At 50.0% G+C, this 19170-nt stretch overlaps 1 protein-coding gene across 1 annotated transcript in view; it reads left to right on the top strand.

Annotated features, from left to right (window-relative positions):
* LOC142585378 (calcium-activated chloride channel regulator 2-like) overlaps positions 1 to 19170 on the top strand; it is a 551695-nt gene that overhangs the window by 452027 nt on the left and 80498 nt on the right. The window contains exons 5-6 of the mRNA XM_075696100.1: positions 14852 to 15179; positions 16981 to 17149. Coding sequence (XP_075552215.1) covers positions 14852 to 15179; positions 16981 to 17149 — 497 coding nt within the window. The remainder of the gene's footprint in view (positions 1 to 14851; positions 15180 to 16980; positions 17150 to 19170) is intronic.

Raw genomic sequence — 19170 nt, 5'->3', positions numbered from 1 at the left:
ACTATGTCAAATATCCTCTTATATTGGTTTGCCTGTATAACCAAATGGAGCATAACAGTATGAAGCCTCAATGCAGCGATCCCGGCCATTGGTTTGCGCGTTTGCATTCATGTCCGCAAACAATGTTTCGCTTTCGCTGGGAGCGCGTTTTCGCACCTTGCCGTGAGCTTTATTTATAAGCCGCGGAATATGAGGATATGAAAGTACGTAAGCAACCATTTTTGCGTGGACGCTATCAGAGCCGTTAAAAAAATAATTTCGTTGTAGAGACTTCGACCCCGACGGCGACTGTGATGTGCCATCGTGACGATTCAATCTTTTTCTGTCTTCTAAATTCTTGGACATATCAATATTATTTCCCAAGTTGCGTCGCACTATATGTTTGTCGGTCTTCTCAGCGTGCAATTTCCCGCTGCTTCTTTTTCGTAATCCAGTACATTAATTCATACTTGACCATGTGCCATGCTTTTGTTTAATGTGCTTCTTACCGCTCCCTTTACATTCCCGTGAACTTACCCGGAATCTAGCATCAACAAGTTCATAGACCAAATAAAGCGTCATGACATTAGCCGGGCAGCGGGCGCGGGCGCGTTTTCGGCTACTCACCGAACATCGCAGTCGCGACGCCGTAGCAGAAATCTTCCTCGCGTCTGTGCTTGCTGCATACCCGAGTTGTAGCCGATGGCTGTTTGCCGGTTCTAAGTTTCGTGAGCCAAGCTTCACGCAGCTTCTTGTCCTGCGTCTACGTGTGAATAAGGCTGACACCGGGCACCGGTGCGTACGTCCAGCACTGCGGCACCGAGTAGTAGCCTACCATGCTGCACGCCTCCAAAAGCAGCCACTACCTTTTATAGTGCTCTCAAGTGATGTCAAGCAGATTTTCGAGGCGGAAGAACCTCACCTCTTAATCAGAACCGCAGCGCCAGGTGGGTCTTTCGCTTTCAGTTCGCATCGGCGCTTCCAGAGCAACCGACGTGACCGCCGTGTCCACGTGATCCCACATGCTACGTCACGCCGACGGTGGCGCCAGCTTTTCCAGTGGTGGAGCTCGCCCCTAATACTGAAGCAAGTTGCCGGATCGGGCTAAGTGGTTATCCACAGTGTTAGAAGGTTCATGGTGGAGTTCAAAGTCAGCGTTCGTTGCCGCCGTGCCTTTTCCCTCCTGTGTCCGCTGTCGCGTTGTGCACACAATCGTACACCAACATGTACCCGGTTCAACCAGCCTGTTGCATTCGCTTGCTTCTTTTTCTTTAAATTTATTATTCCATTTAGTTGCAGAGGCTGGTATAGCAATGAAGGCGAGCCGGCGAAAGTAACGGATTTTCATCGTGCCGCCATTGCCCTCATGGGGGGTGAGGGGGAGGGAGGAGGCTGGGGCTGAAGAGCGAGGGGTGCCTGCAAAAGCGAAACAAGCCGCAGACTCCTTTGAAGAGCGTGAGCAAGTGTGTATGCAACCGGAAGGAAACACAAGAGAGTGGGAGATGAGCGACCGCGTGGCCGCGTCCCGTCTTTTATTATTTTTCCGGAACGCAAGGCTCGCAGCTACCGAGCCAGCCACCAGTCGAGCCGCGCCGGTTCCATCTTTGCTCCCGCCGTTGACGCGCAGCCCGAGCCTCGACGGCGGAGAGCGCAAGCCAGGCGGCGGTAATGAAGTCAGCTGCTGGAGGAGGAGGCCCGCCGGCGTTCCTTTCAGGGCGGAGGTTCTCCCCGCGGGGCACACGCTCCGGTGTTCCGCGCTTTGTGCCTCCGTCGCCATGCTTAGAGGGTCGGGGCAAAAAGGCAGAATGGCTGGAGGATAGCCGGCGCTGCGGTGGGTCGGGAAGGAAAGTACGAGGAAGCAGTTGGGTGTGTGGGGAGGAGGGGTAAAAGTGGCAGAGGGAGTGGGGGAGGCCGGAGGAGACGCCGATTAAGCCCGTCGTCTGTCGCCGGCGTTCGGACGGTCATTAACGAAGCTCCGCGTCGTCCGTTCCGTTCTCTGAGCGAGCGCAGTGGGTGTGTGTGTGTGTGTGTGGAACCTGGGCCGTCTAGGCACCCGGCGCAGGGCTGGCTTTTTTGTTAGTGGGCAGCAGAAGATGAGGACGAGGGAAATGGGAGAGAGTGAGACGGAAAGAGTCGCGTGGTCGTGCTTTTTGGACGCTGCTGCAGTGGTGGGTGAAGAGCCGGAGCTTTTCCGTTAAGGGTGCAGTTGGATCCGCCGTCGGGTGCGTGAGCGGAGAGGAGGAGGGGTAAGGAAGGGGGGACACTGATTAAGAGTAAAAATGAGGGAAGCGGAGAAAGAGCGTCGTTGAAAGGGAGACCGAGCTTGCCTTCGGGAATGGGCCAGAAGCTGTTGAGGAAGCGTGAGGATGACTCCGACGTTTGCTCGCGTTTTTCGAAAGGTGGGGATGTTTGCGCGCGAAAAGAGCCTGTACAGGAGGCGCTGAGTAGCAGCATTTGGGCATGTTATTCACTTTGAGATGCCTCGTTCGGTAAAGGAAGAATGAAAAGGGCGAGCCGTCGCAGGTCACCAGCAGGGTTCGTTACGTGAGAGGTGACACTGCTCAGTTCGAAAAAAAAAAAAGTTTACCAGCACCCCCAGTAGTAGATTCCCCTTCTTCTCTTAACTCTGACGTAGCTTGTGCGTACTTGCGGTCAGCTGCGACATGCTTCATCAGGTATACCGAAGCTGGCGTTCCGAAGCTTTCCCGCAGGCGCTCCGTTTTGCCCTGCGTTTTTTAGCTACGTTACAGCGGCGTTACACGCTGGGAGAAGGAGAGAGGGAGAAAGAGAGAAGAAGGAAGAAATAATGCAAACGGGCGGCAGAAGAACCAGAGGAAAGTTCAAATGTTGTTTGCCGCCGCTTGGAGATACTCAGATAATTTTTTGAACTCCGCCTAATTACAAAATTTGTATTGAATAATAAGAAGCCCACGAATATACGCAAAACGAATGGTGAGCGAATGCTACGCGAGAACTAAATATTCACATGCCATTCTGTTTGACAGGTCGATATAGACGGGTCTGTCAGAACGTCTAAACAATGTGTCAATGCCCATAGCACTGAACGGACGTTACTAACCAATGTTTATAGACGTACTGCCAATGACGGCACTCTAACGGAAAAGCAGGCCCGGGATATCCAGTTGCGTCGCCTGGCTTAGCCATTAAGGGGCATTCACCGGCGAAGGCAGGGCCAGCGCTGGATGTCGGATGCAGTGGCTTTGGCAGCACTGGCATTACAGAGGCGGCGGTGGGCCTTGCAGGCCCAGCGAGTGCCGGCTCAAAACCAACATTGGCCCTAGTTGGCCCCATGTAATGCGCTGCCATGGACTAAACGCTGCCTTGAAATTCCCCGGTGACCGAGGGTACGGCTACATTTCCCAAAAATCAACGTGCAGATGGGCCGCGAAGGGAAGGAGAAACGGGAAGAGGCGGCGTCGGACAAGGCACGGTGCGAGTGGCGCTGGTTAACATTCTCAACTATATAACAACATCTCTCTCTCTCTTTCTTTCTTTCTCTCTTGCAAGGATAATCTTGTAGGCATGCGCTAATACCCAAGAAAGTGGCAAGAGATAGCGCCGCGGTCGCTTAATTGGTAAAATGCCGCGCGATTAAAACCGAGGGGGCTGTCTCTGTTCCCACGCAGCTGCGGCAAGCTAGCTTTTCGGCCACTTTCATTTCCTCTAGCTTTATGATTTCCACATTTCAATTAAATGTGACAATTACCTTCCCCTGTGCATTGTCTGGTTTCATTGCCTATTATTTCCTACGGTCGTGAATAATAAAAAAAAACTGAGCCCGTTGAATCCACGCATATTCTTCTCGCTTAATGCATAACTACCTGACGTCACGTTCTCCGCCCCCCCCCCCCCCCCCCCCCCGCACCTATAACATGGCCTCCGCGTTCGCAACCGAAGGTGTGTGCTCGCCATCTCGGAGAACCGCGCTTACTTCCTTTCTCTTCTCCCCACTTTGTACCGGCTTCGACAGATCTGGAACGAGGCTTGAGATGGGCGGCAGACCTCTTCGCCGTCTGCGTAGCTGTCTGCGGCGAGTGTTGGACGCTGTCTTCGATTAGAGAAGGAAGCCGGCTGTCGATTGAGGCTTCGAGGGCGGTATCATCGACATTTCGCGACGTGGGCGATGTAGACAAGCAGTAAACAGAGGACCAGGCCGGTAGCGAGGGAAAGGGCGCCTGCTTTAGGCTTAAGTGCTCCGAACCGAAGGCGCGAGGGCTCGCGGAGCGCGCGCGCGAGAAGAGCGACGTATAGGTGTTAAGTGATTAATGGGCCCGGTCCTTAACCACGCCCCGCTGGCGTCGCTGGTTAGCGCGGTCGTTATTTATGGGCTCTCGAGGCCGAAATGAAAAGCGGGGCATACCGATCGGAAGGCTGGCCTCCCCCGCCGTCTGCGTCATTTATTTCGCCTTCGACGCGATCTCTTCTTCCGCACCTTGCCGCCTCGGCTGGTATCGTGTCTAAGTGAAATTAATGGCCGTGCACCGCGTACCAGGACCATCCACTCAAACGTCCCGAATTCGCAAGCTCATCGGTTTCTAACGTCGTGAGGTCTTGCCCGTGTATGCTGTCTCGATATTTCTATTTTCTCAAAGTTGGCGCTTCGTTCGCCCGCATTGTGGCTTTCCGCGCTACGGCGTTCAGCTCGGTGGCGATCACGAGGTTTCAGGTTCCATTCCCGGCCCAGGCACGCCGTTTCCACCGGACGCATAATGCAAGCTTTAACTAAATTCGATTATGTGGTATTAAGTGCCGAACTCACGACATGAATATGAGGCACGCCGTATAGTGGGGACAACGGATTAATTTCGGCCACTTGAGGTTCCCTAACGTGCGCCAAAATCTTTAAATTCTCGAGGGCTTTTTTTTATTTCTTTTTTTCCATTTCGCCCCCATTGAAATGCGGCCGAGGTTGAAATCGAACCTTCTATTTCGAGCTCACGAACGCAACGTCATAATCTAAAGCTACCGAGATGGGTAGCACGCAAAAGTTGCAGAAGGAGAGGCCACTAAGAAAAACAAAAAAAAAGACAAGGCTGATTCAATTTACACTTGCAAGTGCTTCCCTCGGAATCCGGACTCCACGCTCGTTCATTTAAGAAAAAATGGTTGTTTACTAGCTAAGCGTAACCACAGTAGCGAGTTTAGTTGCCAGCGCAGAGTTTTCAAGCAAGGAAGCGGGAGCAAGGCAGACGATGATTATTGCTGTGGGACAAGGTAAGCCCCCAAGGGAGGCAAACTTTTTTTTTAAGACTGCATCTAAACTGTCTCGCATAGAAATATAAAGTGTTTGTTTGGCACGTGAAATGCCGGGAACCATATTTCTTGCTCGGGAGAAAGTTCCAGAGTAAGTATCTATAGGCAGTTTTCGGGAGAGTAGGTCATTGCTCTGGCTTCGAATTCGCAGCGCGGAATGTACGGAAGCCCGTGAAGCGAGGACCACTTAAAGTTGCACGCGCGAGCCCGGCGTTGGAACGCTTTAATGGCTCGGTAATTTGACCGCGCGCGCCAAATTTGGCGCGGCCCGGGAGGTGGGACGGTGGGGAGCGGTGTGATACGGCGGTCAAATTACCCAGTCATTAACCATTACACGAACGGTCTCGATAGTCGTTCGTTCAGCGGCGGCGCGTCTCACCGTCATTCGACCTGGCTCACCAAACGTGAGGCCCCGCTCCCGCTAATTAGAGAAAGCAGTCGCTGCCAGGCGTGGCATTAATTACCGCCACGAGTTGCTCGCGCTGTGCATGACAAATAGATTCGCGTTGGTATAAAGCAGCGCCGACCTTTTATTTGTCGACGAGAGCGGCTTTCTTTCGGGCGGGTCTTGAGCCACGCTGGCGGTGTCGCGCTGCGGGGTCGTATAGAGAGAGTATGTGTCAACCCGCCGCGGTCGCGGTGGCTCGCTGTGACATTTCTTTACGCACGAATAGACGACAGAGAGAGAGAGAGAGAGAGAGAGAGAGAGAGAGAGAGGAAAGGCAGTGAGGTCAACCAGACGAGCGTCCGGTTTGCTACCCTACATTGGGGGTGAGGGAAAGGAGATACAGAAAGAGGAAAGCGAGATAGAGGGAACACTGAGACAGAGAGAGAGAGAAGGGAAGAAGGAAAGGCAGGGAGGTTAACCAGACTGAGTCCAGTTTGCTACCCTACACGTGGGGGGAATGGGGAGTGTGTGTGTGTGTGTGTGTGTGTGTGTGTGTGTGTGTGTGTGTGTGTGTGAGAGAGAGAGAGAGAACTTAGCCTTCAGTGAGGGAACACTGTCTGTGCACGCAGCAAAGCGGCTGGAAATCAGTCAAGTCAAAGCAAGTGCCGAGAGAGGATTCGGGGAGGAAATACTGAGACCGTGGACTCGACAGGCTTCCTCACAGAGAGAGCGCGGCCGGAGGTGCCGAGAACACAGATGCTGAGAACATGTCTAGGGGTTCCACGTTCCACCTCAACTGATGGTAGAATTGAAGGAGCTCGCGTCACTCTTGTACCTGTCTTTCTGCGATGCGAACCTCTTCGAGTATTCCTGCAGCTACTGTGTGGTCACCGACGCCACCCCTTATTGACACTTCCCGACATACGCGGCTGGACTCCGCTTTTTTTTCGAGGGCCATTAAATGCCAAGAATCCGCCATACCATCATAATTTGCTCCTGCTGAATTTACAGGTATGCTCTCATGGGTAATGTCCCAAATACGGGTGCGTCTCTCTATTGCTGGAATTTCTATTTAAAAAATCGCGAATAGCTACTGTGGGCCTCGGACATGTAACACTTCAGTATATGTCGCAAGAATATGGCTCATCGGTAAAGGTATATACGGACGGGTAGAATTTGAAATATTCAATATTGCGAGCATCTGCAAGTAAATGACTGGTGCTTCACATCACTTCAACAAAGAAGATAAGAGACTGTCGTTAGTGCTTCAGAATTGCCCTGAAACTCGACAGCCTGGTCCGGCAATATAAACTTAAGAAAACAAACAGATAATACAGCGCGAAACGATTATATATATTTCACGTTTCCAGTTCGTCCACGTCTGAGAGCTTTTCATAAGTTCGTAGAATTCTATGTATTTGTGATCTGTGTTGAAAACGGCGGTTATCGCCGAATAAAAGAAAAAAAGAAGGTTATCGAACAAACTGCTCCTATTTTTTCATTGCTCTAAAACGTGCCAACTATAGACTATCCGAAACCTGAACCCCACTATATAAGGCTTCTTTATTTATTATCATATATTTTATTTATTTTACGTTGTTCTATTATGTATTTTAAATTATTTTACATTATATCGAACAAAGTTGTGAATAATTAAAAGAAAGGTTACCCGAAAGGTAATCCAATGTAATCGCATCACCGAATGACTATAAAACGCCGTCTGCCGAAATAGCGACTGTCGAAACTCCGCTGGAAGCTTGAGTGCCTAAAATTTTGCCGGCCAGAAACTGCCCGCATAATATGCGGCCCGCTTTAAGGACGACCTTCATTGCCCAATCTATGACCGCAGGGCTCAGGCATTCGTCCCTAAAGTAGAAGAAATAAACCGCTGACTGTTGTTAACTGAAAGACGCTGGAGTGGGCTTTTTTTCGAAACCGAGCCCTTGTGCGCTTGCGAAACGGCGCGAAGATCTATAAGCGGGAGATATAAGCTAAACACGGCCACGAAGCGATTCCCTCCCCTCCCCCTTCTGCATTCTAGGTGGACGGAACTCCTTGGTTTAAGTGTAGAATAAATTTAAGGAATTTGCAGATGTCAGCAGTACCTCCAGCTCTGGACAAGTATGGTGCGACAGTATGTAGCTTATAGGTTGCGGCGTCGCGCTACTAAGCACGAGGTTGCGGGTTCGATGCCCCGACGCGGCGGCCTCCTTTCGATGAAAGCGAAGTACAACAAAAAAAAAGAACAAGAAACGCTCTTGTGCCATTCACGGGGTGCATGGGAGCATGGGCGCAAGTTAAAAATCGCCCCAGGTGGTCAGAAGTAATACGTAGTTTCCAACTACGGCGTACCTCACAATCAGGTCGTAGTTTTGGCAGGTAAAACTATAATTCCTTCTTTTCTCTCTCTCTCTCTCACACACACACACACACACACTCATATATATATATATATATATATATATATATATATATATATATATATATATATATATATATATATATATACACTCGCGATGTCCTAACTGCCTCCTTCATCTGTTATAGTACATGTTGCCTGATGTTTGAAGAATACGAAAGTTTTCATGACGTCTAAAATTGTTGATGTACGGATTGTACATCGCAGGCGGAAAGACCAGAAAAAGGCACCCGACGACACAGAGCGCTCTTTGTCGTCGTGTCCTTTTCTTTCTTTTTTCTTGTGGTAGGGGGGGGCGGGGGTCCGTCTACCCTGTACAATCTGAAGATCGTGAACCAACAAACCCGAATTTCAACTATATTGAGCTACTTTCTTTTTACGTGATGTTCCTTTATCGCTGTGTAATGGGGCTACTAGTGCCTTTCACAATTTTGTTTAATACTACCACTTCTCTCATGCGGACAGCGATCACATGTATGTAAAATCAACTCGCCTTCCCGTTTTGACCTGTACAGCATAAATATGTTCTTGTTAGGTGTGTGTGTGTGTGTGTGTGTGTGTGTGTGTGTGTGTGTGTGTGTGTGTGTGTGTGTGTGTGTGTGTGTGTGTGTGTGTGTGTGTGTGTGTTTGTACGTGTGTGTGTGTGCGTGTGTGTGTGTGTGCGTGTGTGTACGTGTGTGTGTGTGTGCGTGTGTGTGTTCGTGTGCGCGCGCGCGTGTGTGCGTCTTTTCCCTATCGGCTGCTACACTGTATCCTGTAGCTACTTTGCTTCCGGGGTAGCACGATCGAGTCAGGTATTCGCTCAGCCTTTAGCCGTGTCTCTCAAGGCAATCTTGTACCAAACTTGCCTTGAATAAACCAAAGAAAGAAAACAGAAAGAAATTCCCCATTCATAATCAAACATTCGCTCACGGTTTCGTATACCTACATTATACGCTTCGTCTGAACCTGCATAATGAAACACTGCCAGTGCAGGGGAGAGGTCCGATGTAGGCCCGCCATTTCGTAGTATTCTAGCAACGCGAGATTCATGGCAAGACAGTAGACTGTTAGTCTGAAATGGGCTTAGGTATGATTAATGCTGTGAACGTGTATCTAAGTAGTGCAAATTAAGAACGTTGCCCAGGGCCATGCAGACTTTGCGTCGAACAATGCTGGTCCAACATTGAGCCAGTTTGCAGTGTCTACTTGGTATTGATTCACCTCGCTCGATCGAGTTCCATATTTTTTTTTTTTAACATCCACCGCTCACGACTATCCGATTCTGGAGATAACGTAGACGAAGCGCCTCTCGCACCGGTTTCAAAGCTCGGAAAATAATGGCATTCAAATAGGATCGTTATTTTAATCCGGCGTTGCGACTTTTATTTTATACCATCAGGTACCGCAGGTCTCGATTATACAGCTGGCCGTGGCTGTGCGAGCGTTCATCCAATTTCCATACAGTTTACCGATTGCTTGTCTGGGGCTATTAGGATATAACTTACCAATGGTTTATTGACGTCTCAATCATCTTTGCATTCCCTATTCGCGCAAACATTATACAGCACAGCAGATACTATTTACAACAGCCCTATAACTTCATCACGTATGGTTTGCTAAAAAATTTTAAAAAAATTGTAATATAATCACGCATTATTCACCTAAAATTCAGATACTCGCGTTGTCCTCGTTCTTCTCATTAGCTAGTGTAATATGGCAAACTAGGCCTAAGAAAAACAAAGCCGATTAACCCAAAATGTGGTTAACGATGCGACGCCTTAAATAAGAAGAATAACCCAAACGTTCGCAGCGAGCTAGCCCCCGGTCTTGTCTCTGGGCACTTAAGTTCGCACGCTCTTCTGTTACACAAGGGAAATATAAACATATATTTAAAAAAAAACTCACGAACGGCTTTCCCATCTTGTTTTCCCTACAAGGTACGCGCGGTTCTCGAGAACACCTTAGTTGTTGTATACGCACAGAAAATTGAAACGGACCGCGAAGCTAATCCCGAAAACTGGTCGGCGCGGGTTTGTTCATGGACTCCGCGAACGCACACAGACGCAAGTCTACAACGTACCCGTCCGGTGTTTACCCGATCAAGACCCGAAGACGGATGAACGTATGCGCGGGAAGAGAAGCGATCCCTGTGGCATAGCAGCGCGAGCGGCTTGGTCAACAACTTTCGTGCTCTCCCGTTGGCAACAGTACAGCCCGGATCCTGGAAGAAAGTCAGTTCACTCTCGGTCTGCTCCTGGCACTTTCACTATATCGGGGCCCCCATCTCGCGCAGAGTCCAGGGCAGGCACTATACATGTGATGGCGCCGCACCGGGCAGCAGACGACGGTTCCCTTTTTTTTTTTCGCTCTCTCGAGCAGACGTATGCCGCTTGTATATGGCTGCAGACGTCTATACTGCGCAACCATGAACGGCGCTCGCACCGTGGTACGTGCATTACAGATATAAATAAAGCACAGCCCGGCTATCTACTTTTATCAGAGGGAAAGGGGTGAGTGAAGAAGGGGGGACAGTGCTACGAGCTATGTCATCTACTTAGCTCGCGCTGAACCGAAAGCATGTAATGCAAAGAAGAAAAAAACGAGCGAGCCCGAGGATGACTGAGCCCAAGTAAAGAAAAAATAAATAAAAGCAGGATTGCTAAAGGTGGTAGTGGCGGTTGCTGCGGCGGGATGTTGGCCGTCGAAAAAAAAAAAGAAATGGGCCTGAGCCGCCGACGTTAAATGTATACGCAGGACCAAATAGCACTTTCGCATTGAATGTCGGCCTTCCTTATTCATTCCTGCATCTGCGTGCTCTCGCGGCGTCCTTCCTTCCTTTCTTAATTTTTTGTTTCTTTGTCCGCATGCTTTTCCTCCGTTTTCGTACTTTGTGAGTCTGCGCGGGCTTACGTCTACGCGTTGGTTGCGGGGGCGCAGCTTTGCGCTGGTTTGCTCCCATCGAGTTTACCTGTCGGATTGCGGGTCTTGCGAGAAGAGCTCCGAAGCTGTGCTATCATCCGTTTTTTCTTTCTTTCTTTTTTGCCACTCTCTCTTTCTCTCTGTCTCTCTCTTCTACCAGCCATATGACTATACCTTATCGTACGCTTGATGTTGGTACATTTTTTTTTTTTACTTCGTTGATTAGATTCTGTCAAATCATTTGTTCTCCCGCATCCTCTTCTTTTGCATTCAAGATTAAAATGTGGGGGAAAAAGAGGAAGAAATAGAGCTGATTCTATTTTGAATATGGAACCCGCTGTTCTACCACACGAAGCACACTACGCCCTGCTCATTTCGATACCGCCCTTCACCATGCGTGGCCACTGACGGAACAGTCTGGAACTTTGCTCCTTTTGCGAGCGCGTCTTCTTCTTTTATTGCGATATCAATTATATGGACGCGCCAAGCGAATTTTTCAAGTGCCGTGAGGTTCCGTGTATATTTAGGTATATGTATGCAATATGCTATTCCATGCTACATGACATTACGTATATGCGGATTATATTGCCAAATCATTCTATCGCTAAAGTTGCTCATACCAGGCCTTACATTCATGACAATATTATTCCTCAGAATTTTGAGAATGGCAGCCCACAAACAAACTTCATGAAGAAAAAAGCACCGACGGCGCATGCCTTTTTTTTTTCTTAAATATTCGCATACTTAAATATTAAAATTTCGAAACAACAGCAGAGCTAAAACCTGAAAATGATGTAATTTTATTAGCGCGGTTGTGTGCTACCTCCAGCATCAGCACAGGAAGGAGGTTTGAAACATACCCGAGGGGGAAGGGGTGGTAAAGTCGTTAAAGACGTTGGCGTTAACTAATAAACATAAATGAAGTTGTCCGATGGCAGCTAGGATTCAGACAGAGGACCCCTAGCACAACTCGTTTTTACTTAGTCGGCTTACGTTTACTTCAATTCATACTGCCACTACAGCTACGAGTCTTACACTTAGTGTAATATTCTAACAGGTTGCTATCGCATTCATTGGTTCGTCCTTATGACCAAACTCTGATGTTTTCTCCCCTTCGATTCATTTCATGCGTAGCCTCCTCTTTCTGTGTACATTAGAAAAGTGATTGAGTGGAGGAATTCGGGATGGGCGTTCTTGCTGTCTGGGCAGGCGCGGTTTGAGTCATGGCGCGTCTTAGCAAAGCCAGTGGAAACTCACTGGTCAATCAGTGGTCATTTACTGGACACACAGTAGTCGGTCAGTGGTCCCTCAGTGGTCACTCAATGGTCACTCGCTGATCTCTCAGTGATCACTCAATCGTCGTAGAGTGGAATAGGGCAGAAAAGTCGGGGAGCCGTAGCAGAGGTTCGCACGTCTACCTTGTACGCACTATAGCGTGCTTTGCCGGTAGTTCTTCCGCATGAGCATCTCTCACGTTCTTTAACACGGGCGTTTCACCGAACGCTGATCAACTCGGCGTCTCAGAGGAAGGCAATCCCTAGGCTGCTTCCCTGACGACTCCGCTGGCCCTCGAGAAAATGCGCCACGCGGCTGGGTAGCACGCGTGGGGAATGCTATTGATCTGCAGGCTGTGAAACAGCGTCATTCTTTCCGCGTCGAATTGCAGGCCACAGTCTGAGAAGGTGTTTTCTCGTCGCGCGCCTCGTCGCGTAAGACAGAAATCGGGGAACAGGTACTCGTCGCGTCACAGCACAGTAATCTTTTCTTTATCGTCAGGCACCAAACAGCCCAACAGCATACATTCTCCCGGATGTCCTCCCTATTACAGGTCTCCTATGACGACCTGACGTCAGCTACACCATTCCCTTTCAAGATATGAAGAAGGCCAACCTGCTTTGGCCTGGCGAGCTAAACGAGCGAGGCCTCGTTTTTTTTCCTTTTTTCTCCTCTTTTTCCCCAGCTGGTGCGGCGAATGCTCAGGGGCTCGAAGAGGCAAACCCGGAAACGGCTGAACGTTGCTCTTTCGGGAAACGAAGCGGAGAACGCGTTTTGCTCAATTTCCTAGTGAACGCGAACACGTCCCACGCTGACATGACTCTTGCGTTTCTCTCCGGACACGGAAATGACATGAACACCTACGCGCAGAGCACGCCGTGTGGAGAGCGCCATGCCTTCTGACGTGATGCAGGAATCGGGCACCTTTCTTTTTCCCCTCACGTTAGAGGCGTGAGAAACATCAAAAGATTCTTACAGTCAGAGCGTTTCGCTTTACGGTTCGTTTGTTTCTTAGCGCCCGTGTGTTGTCTCGACTGGCGTCCACACTGTCGCGTATACCGCCACTCCCTGCGCGCCCCTACGTAGCAGCATAACAGACCACCCAGCCAGCCGGAATCAAGTGCCAGAACATCGCTATGTCCTGCTCTCACGTGATAACTTTTACAGTTGATCTGTTAGAACCTCGCTGGGTTTCTCTTGACGTCCGCAGCTTCGCCGAGCTGGGGGTAGAGAGAGAGAGCTGAGAGAGAGTGAAAGCAGAGTATAAAAATAGCATCGCGCAGCGTAGCAACTCGGCGAGGGTGGGTGGAGCCTAGCGAGGGAGAAGGAGCGGCACAGCGGGGACACCGGTGGTGTGACGTCATTGCCCTCCGATAAAAACCCGCGTGCTCGCTTCGGCGGTCCTCTTTCTCGCAGTGGAAAACAATGGCCCTACTTTACTGGCTTTCCCCCAGCTCCGTTGATATCTGGTGTGCGCGATCGCAGATCCACGCATAATTTTTTTTGTCGTGACGTCGAGACACGCACTCATATCCCTTCCTGTAGGAAGCGAAAGCCAAGCTGTCTAGTGGAAAGCTACTATAGCACATTATTAAGGCATTCTTAGGGCCTGCCAATATGACTTTTTGGAGTTTCGAGGCCCAAGACCTTCATATAATATAGAAAAGAAAAATTCAAAATATCACCTTAGTATACTCTTTAGCATGCACCCATAACACGGTATACACGAGCGCTCTTGCATTCCGCTCCAATAGGAATGCAGGCGATCGCCGCATTTGGGAATCGAACCCACTACGTTCATATTGTGGCGCGTATACATTGTTTCACTTTTTGAATGTATAGAAAATCTTTATTATGGTCCATTAGGTCGCGCTAGTTTCCTATCCCGAAGCGGGTCGCTCCCACGTTGGAAATGAAAGGACAAGCCTTTCGGCCGCTTCGCGGTCCCGTTGAACTGTCCATAGCTGTTCTTCGAACGTGAGACTGCGTAGAGCTGCGTACCACCGCTCTTCAGTGTTGTCGTTGTCGCTGCGTAACGCGGAGCAATGCCAGAGCATATGACTGAGATCTAGGGTGTCGTTACATTTATCGCATGTTGTAGTTATCGCATGTTGTAGTTATAGTTATCATTTTTTTTGTTATCAATTTGTCACTCGGTGCAGGACGCACTTACTGTGTTACAATGTTATTGAATGTTGTCGCGTATCCTGTAGCGAAAAAAGCCTTGTCTAATCAGATTGAGCGCGCGACGCGAATGCTGCGGTATACGTTCTCGAATTTACATTCGAGAACGATCACGAGCGATTATTCAGAACTGTACTGTGAAAAATAGCGAACGGACTTGAGCCGTGAGATCACATTCGACGACCGACTTTGGAGGGAGAGCGGAGAGAATTAAGGCCCTAGAGGAAGGAAGGCAAAATAAAGTAAAAAATATATATATGCATAAAATAAAAATGAAAGCTGCGCAACTTGAAATCTTGATTTCGCTTTTGAATCCTGCTTGCCCGAATATATCCCGAGAATAGTTCTGAGAAGATCTACGTGTAGCGGGGCTGGCAGGTTCAGCTTTCATTAAACGCTCTTTCTTTTTCTCCTTCGGCTATTGTGCGCAGGCCCTTCTACGGAACGCGTCCATCAGCCTGTTCCAGTCAACGCGGAACCGGGCCTTCCTGGAGGAAGTGATCGTACTCGTGCCGAAGTCGTGGGGACCCAAGGAGACGTGGGCGCGGGCGCCGACGCCCGCGGTGACCCGCGCGGGCTGGCAGCTGCACCGGGACGCCGACCTGCGGCTCGAGCCCCAGGGCGGGCCCTTCGGCGACAACCCGTTCACCGTGCAGTACGCCGGTTGCGGGCAGGGCGCCAAGCGACTCGCCATCAGTGCGGGCTTCCTGGCGCTCCTCGAAGAAGGTGGTCCCGCGGCCAGCAAGTACGGACCTCCCGGTGAGTGACCGCCGGAATTCCGCGCACTTTGGGGAATCGGTGTAGAGAGGTTGAGCCTGTCGGGTATTCGGGTAAACGCAGACGGACGGGGCGGAGGCGTAAACGAGAGCGGTCTGCATGGTGCAGCCACCTGGTGGCGCAGAGCTCAAACAGACAAAAAACACCAAACATTGCAGTAACTAAGTGTATTCTACGTCTCTGCTAGTGCAAATTTTCGGTACTGGCGTAATCGTGTTGCTGCCAAAAATTTACACCCTGCAGTAAAGTAAAATACACTTGGTTACTGCAGTATTAGCTGTTTTTGTCTGTTTGACCTCTGCGCCACCAGGTTGCTGCACCGTGTAGGCCGCTCCCGCTTACCCGAATACAGGACAAGCTAATCCTCTCCAGAGAGATTTAACTTTAGAGGCGAAGCAACCGGCGCTGGTTGCTTCGCCGGTCGACATGCCGTAGCAAACGCGCTCCTGTGAGGGGGACGAGGAGGTTTTCATGGAGAGAGGAGCGGAGGTCTGCGGGGAGAGCGTGTGTTTAGCCTGCACCTGGGTAATGGCAACCTCACCTGGGTAAAGAGAAGATGGAAGAGGCCGTAAAATTGAGAAGTATATGACAGGTGACGATGCGTTGAATAGCACCTTGATCTATACCGCGTGTCCCAGCTAACGTTAGCCAAACTGTACAACGAAAAAAAAAAGATTTTCGAAGAACACGGTGCAAGATGCATTTATAAGACATTAGGTGCTCGGTCGCCAGAGATCTGCTGACCGAAAACCGTAGATGTTAAAAACGTATTTTGCACCGTGTGTTCTAAATATTTTTTTTTTCGTTGAACATCTTGGCTAAATTTGGCTGGTACACCCTATACTATACACATTGTCCAATACGTCGTATGTGCACTATGCGGACACTGAGCGCTGGAGCAATGCATCCCCACAAAACGTTATTGCGCAGACACATTCCGCAAATTCTCATTCACCTTACACGTGTTTTATAAAGACGAGCGTGCTTGATACGATACCCTTCCCTTTACAAGCGCCCCTGAAATGCGCATTTTCTCTCTCAACCTAAACCCCTGTGCAGGTAGAATTGTAAGTACGGGTGTATGTACCGGGAAATATGAAACGTAACGTCTGACAATTAGCGCGTCTACACCCCTTGTCAAGAGACGATTAATTACACCTCAGAATGAATACATATGTACTGTGCACCGGGGCTGCGCTGGACACTGTTTGGGAGACATATAAGCCAGCGTCACTAAAGCAGGTGCTTCCTCTCCAAACTCCTCTGCGCCAACGTCACCGCTGTTTTTCATGCTCTGCCTATACGCGCCTCAACTGTCTTGAAGAAGCGCACTTGCGCCACAAATCGCAATGTTCAGCCAGGTAATTTAAGGGCCCGCTAGTAAGCTTTATAATTATTAAAATTATGGCACATGTTGCTATTTCGAAATTGAAGTCGCGCTGTATTGAAGTCGTGTCTGCTTAGCATGAATTCAAGACTGCCATCACTTTAAGATAGTATTCCCCAAAGTCCGGTAAGAAGTGTCATGGCGTTCCATCTAAGATCATTTGGAACTGCCGGAGGAACTCATTTGAAAAGTAGATAACTCCACGGCCAAAGTACTTCGCGGCAGGTACAGGGACGGATGTCTCGAAAGTTGCGCAGTAGCCTTAGAATTTGTTGACGCCGTCAATACTGCAGTAGATTGGATTGGATAAACTTTATTAAAGGTCCTGCAGAACCATTCTCCTCCGCAGATTCGTTCACAGCGATAGTTGACACTTTCGCCCTCTGGTGCTCGCAGACCGGGTGTTCGTGCGGGAGTGGGCTCACTACCGGTACGGCGTGTTCACCGAGACCGGCTACACGGGTGACCCCCTGTACCCCGCCTACCGGGCGCGCTCCGGGAGCCACGACCCAGCCGACGTGGCGCTTACAAGCTGCACCAACCAACCGCTCGAACTGGACTGGAGGTGAGTGCCCCCTCACGCGAGTGACGTCATTCGCCCTTTCTTCTGCGAATGACATTTGCGAGTTCCCGAGTTGTCCATTCATCCGCTTTTCGTTTCTATTTTTCCCTTACTTCTACATTTCAATTCAAACTTCCGTTAACGTTCTGCGTGCTTTTCCCCGATTTTTCATTGGCTTTTGGCTCCGTGTAGTTAGTTGTCCCTGACAATATAGATCGAACCTCCCTCGATTCCCTCATTCCCTCATAACTGAAAGCGCGCGTGGAAAGGAGTTGTTCACATTAGGCCAGACTGTTCGCAGCCCTGTACGCCTCTTGTGTGTTTCTTCCAACGCAGTTAAGGCGAAGGAAGCACCCGTGACGTGACCAGTTCTGCACTCGCGCGCCATGCCTCTTCTCCTCCTCGTTTTTCTCCTCCTGCTTTCCCAGCCATGACTGAGACGATGCGTCACAGAGCTGAGACGCGCGCACGTGAACGTTGGGGCGGCGCCCCCTGTCGGTTCTCCCCTCGAACCTGTGTTCTCTGCCTCACAGGTCCATTGTTCGAGGAGTCCACCGGTCCACGCCCTGCGCTTCCCTTGTCCAACGCTCTCTCGTCACGCCACCAACCTTCAATACACGCCCTCCGTGTTTCTTGAATACGTCTAGCCCGTTTGTTTGTCTTTGCCTCCCTTAATATTATTTTTTAGTTCCCTTCCTTCGCTGGGGTTCGTCTGCTTGACCGTTCGATTGCCCTTACGCGGTCTTGCAGTCTCACGACACTACCTCGTAGGGAACTTGGGTTGAACATGGAATGTGCCTCTCCACCCACCACCCATCCCTCTTGCCAACATAACCGAAGGGGCTTCGTCAAGGCAGCAGCGGTCATACTTTGCGCGATTTTTTGCGTGAGTGCTGCTCTGGTAGATAGGAAGGGGAGTGGGGGGGGGGGGGGGGGCGTACTCTCGATAATTGCGAGGTCGGTTCATCAGCGTCATCGTAATTCGAATTTGATAACGCGGGACGCAGGCCTTTCCCAGGGAGCGCCTGACATTAATACACCTCCTAGTTCTCTGCCGTCCTCAACTGCGCTTCGCTTCCATTGTCACCCAGTTTGTGACTCTCATAAACCACCGGCTATCCGCCTTACAGATTACACGGTCTCAGTGCACGCTCAATACTGTATGCGATGAACTACCGGCAATTCCAGGGGAGGAAGGACCCCTCCGGATCCGCTAGTGCCTGTGACCGCCTCCGTTATCTACGAAATTACGCAACGAAACAACAAATGGTGCCTGAATATCCTCACACATACAATTACTGCGTCTTCAAGCGCATAATTCCACGATTAGAGCGAAGCTTTCGTGGCTGCTCTTCCCGGGATGTGGTGCGTCAGCTCGACCGATTTCTCGCCGAGGAAAAAAAAGTGGGCCGATCCCGGAGGCAATGTAATCACGCGGTTCCGTGAGTCACATGAGTAGGGCGGCGTGGGTCTTCGAGTCCCGCCTGGCCGGCGCGTAATCGCTATCCTGCTAAAGGCCGCGCAGATTCTGAGAAGTCTTACTGCGTTTAATCGATCGTTTCACGAAAACTTCGCTTCGCGTATGTTCCGACGTAATATTTTTAAAGTACCAACGCTACGGCTATACAGCGAGACAGCAGCGCATCAATCCCGCCATGTTTCCCGTTCTTGAGCTCATTTACGAGGGGAAGAAGAATCGAATAGCCGAGAAAGAAAGAAAGAAAGAAAGAAAGAAAGAAAGAAAGAAAGAAAGAAAGAAAGAAAGAAAGAAAGGGAAAGAAAGAAAGACTGACTGTGAAACTCGTCGAACGATCGAGCGTGTGCAAAAGGCGCCTGAAGCTCGATTCGATTCTCACGTCCCACACTGCCGCTCGGCTCGATTCCAGATGCAATCTCACCGCTGCCGTTGGTGGGGGCGTCATGTCGTTCCGAGGTATTTCGCATCTCGATATTGTCCCGCTGTTGCGTAACCACTTGAAAGAACGAACGAACGATAGTGCAGCGCAGGAGAGAAGTGTCGCCTT

Source organism: Dermacentor variabilis, chromosome 6 (assembly GCF_050947875.1).
Source record: "Dermacentor variabilis isolate Ectoservices chromosome 6, ASM5094787v1, whole genome shotgun sequence".
NCBI classification, from domain to species: Eukaryota; Metazoa; Arthropoda; class Arachnida; order Ixodida; family Ixodidae; genus Dermacentor; species Dermacentor variabilis.
The sequence above is the reverse complement of the archived record's forward strand: the minus strand, read 5'-3'. Positions and strand labels throughout refer to the sequence as shown.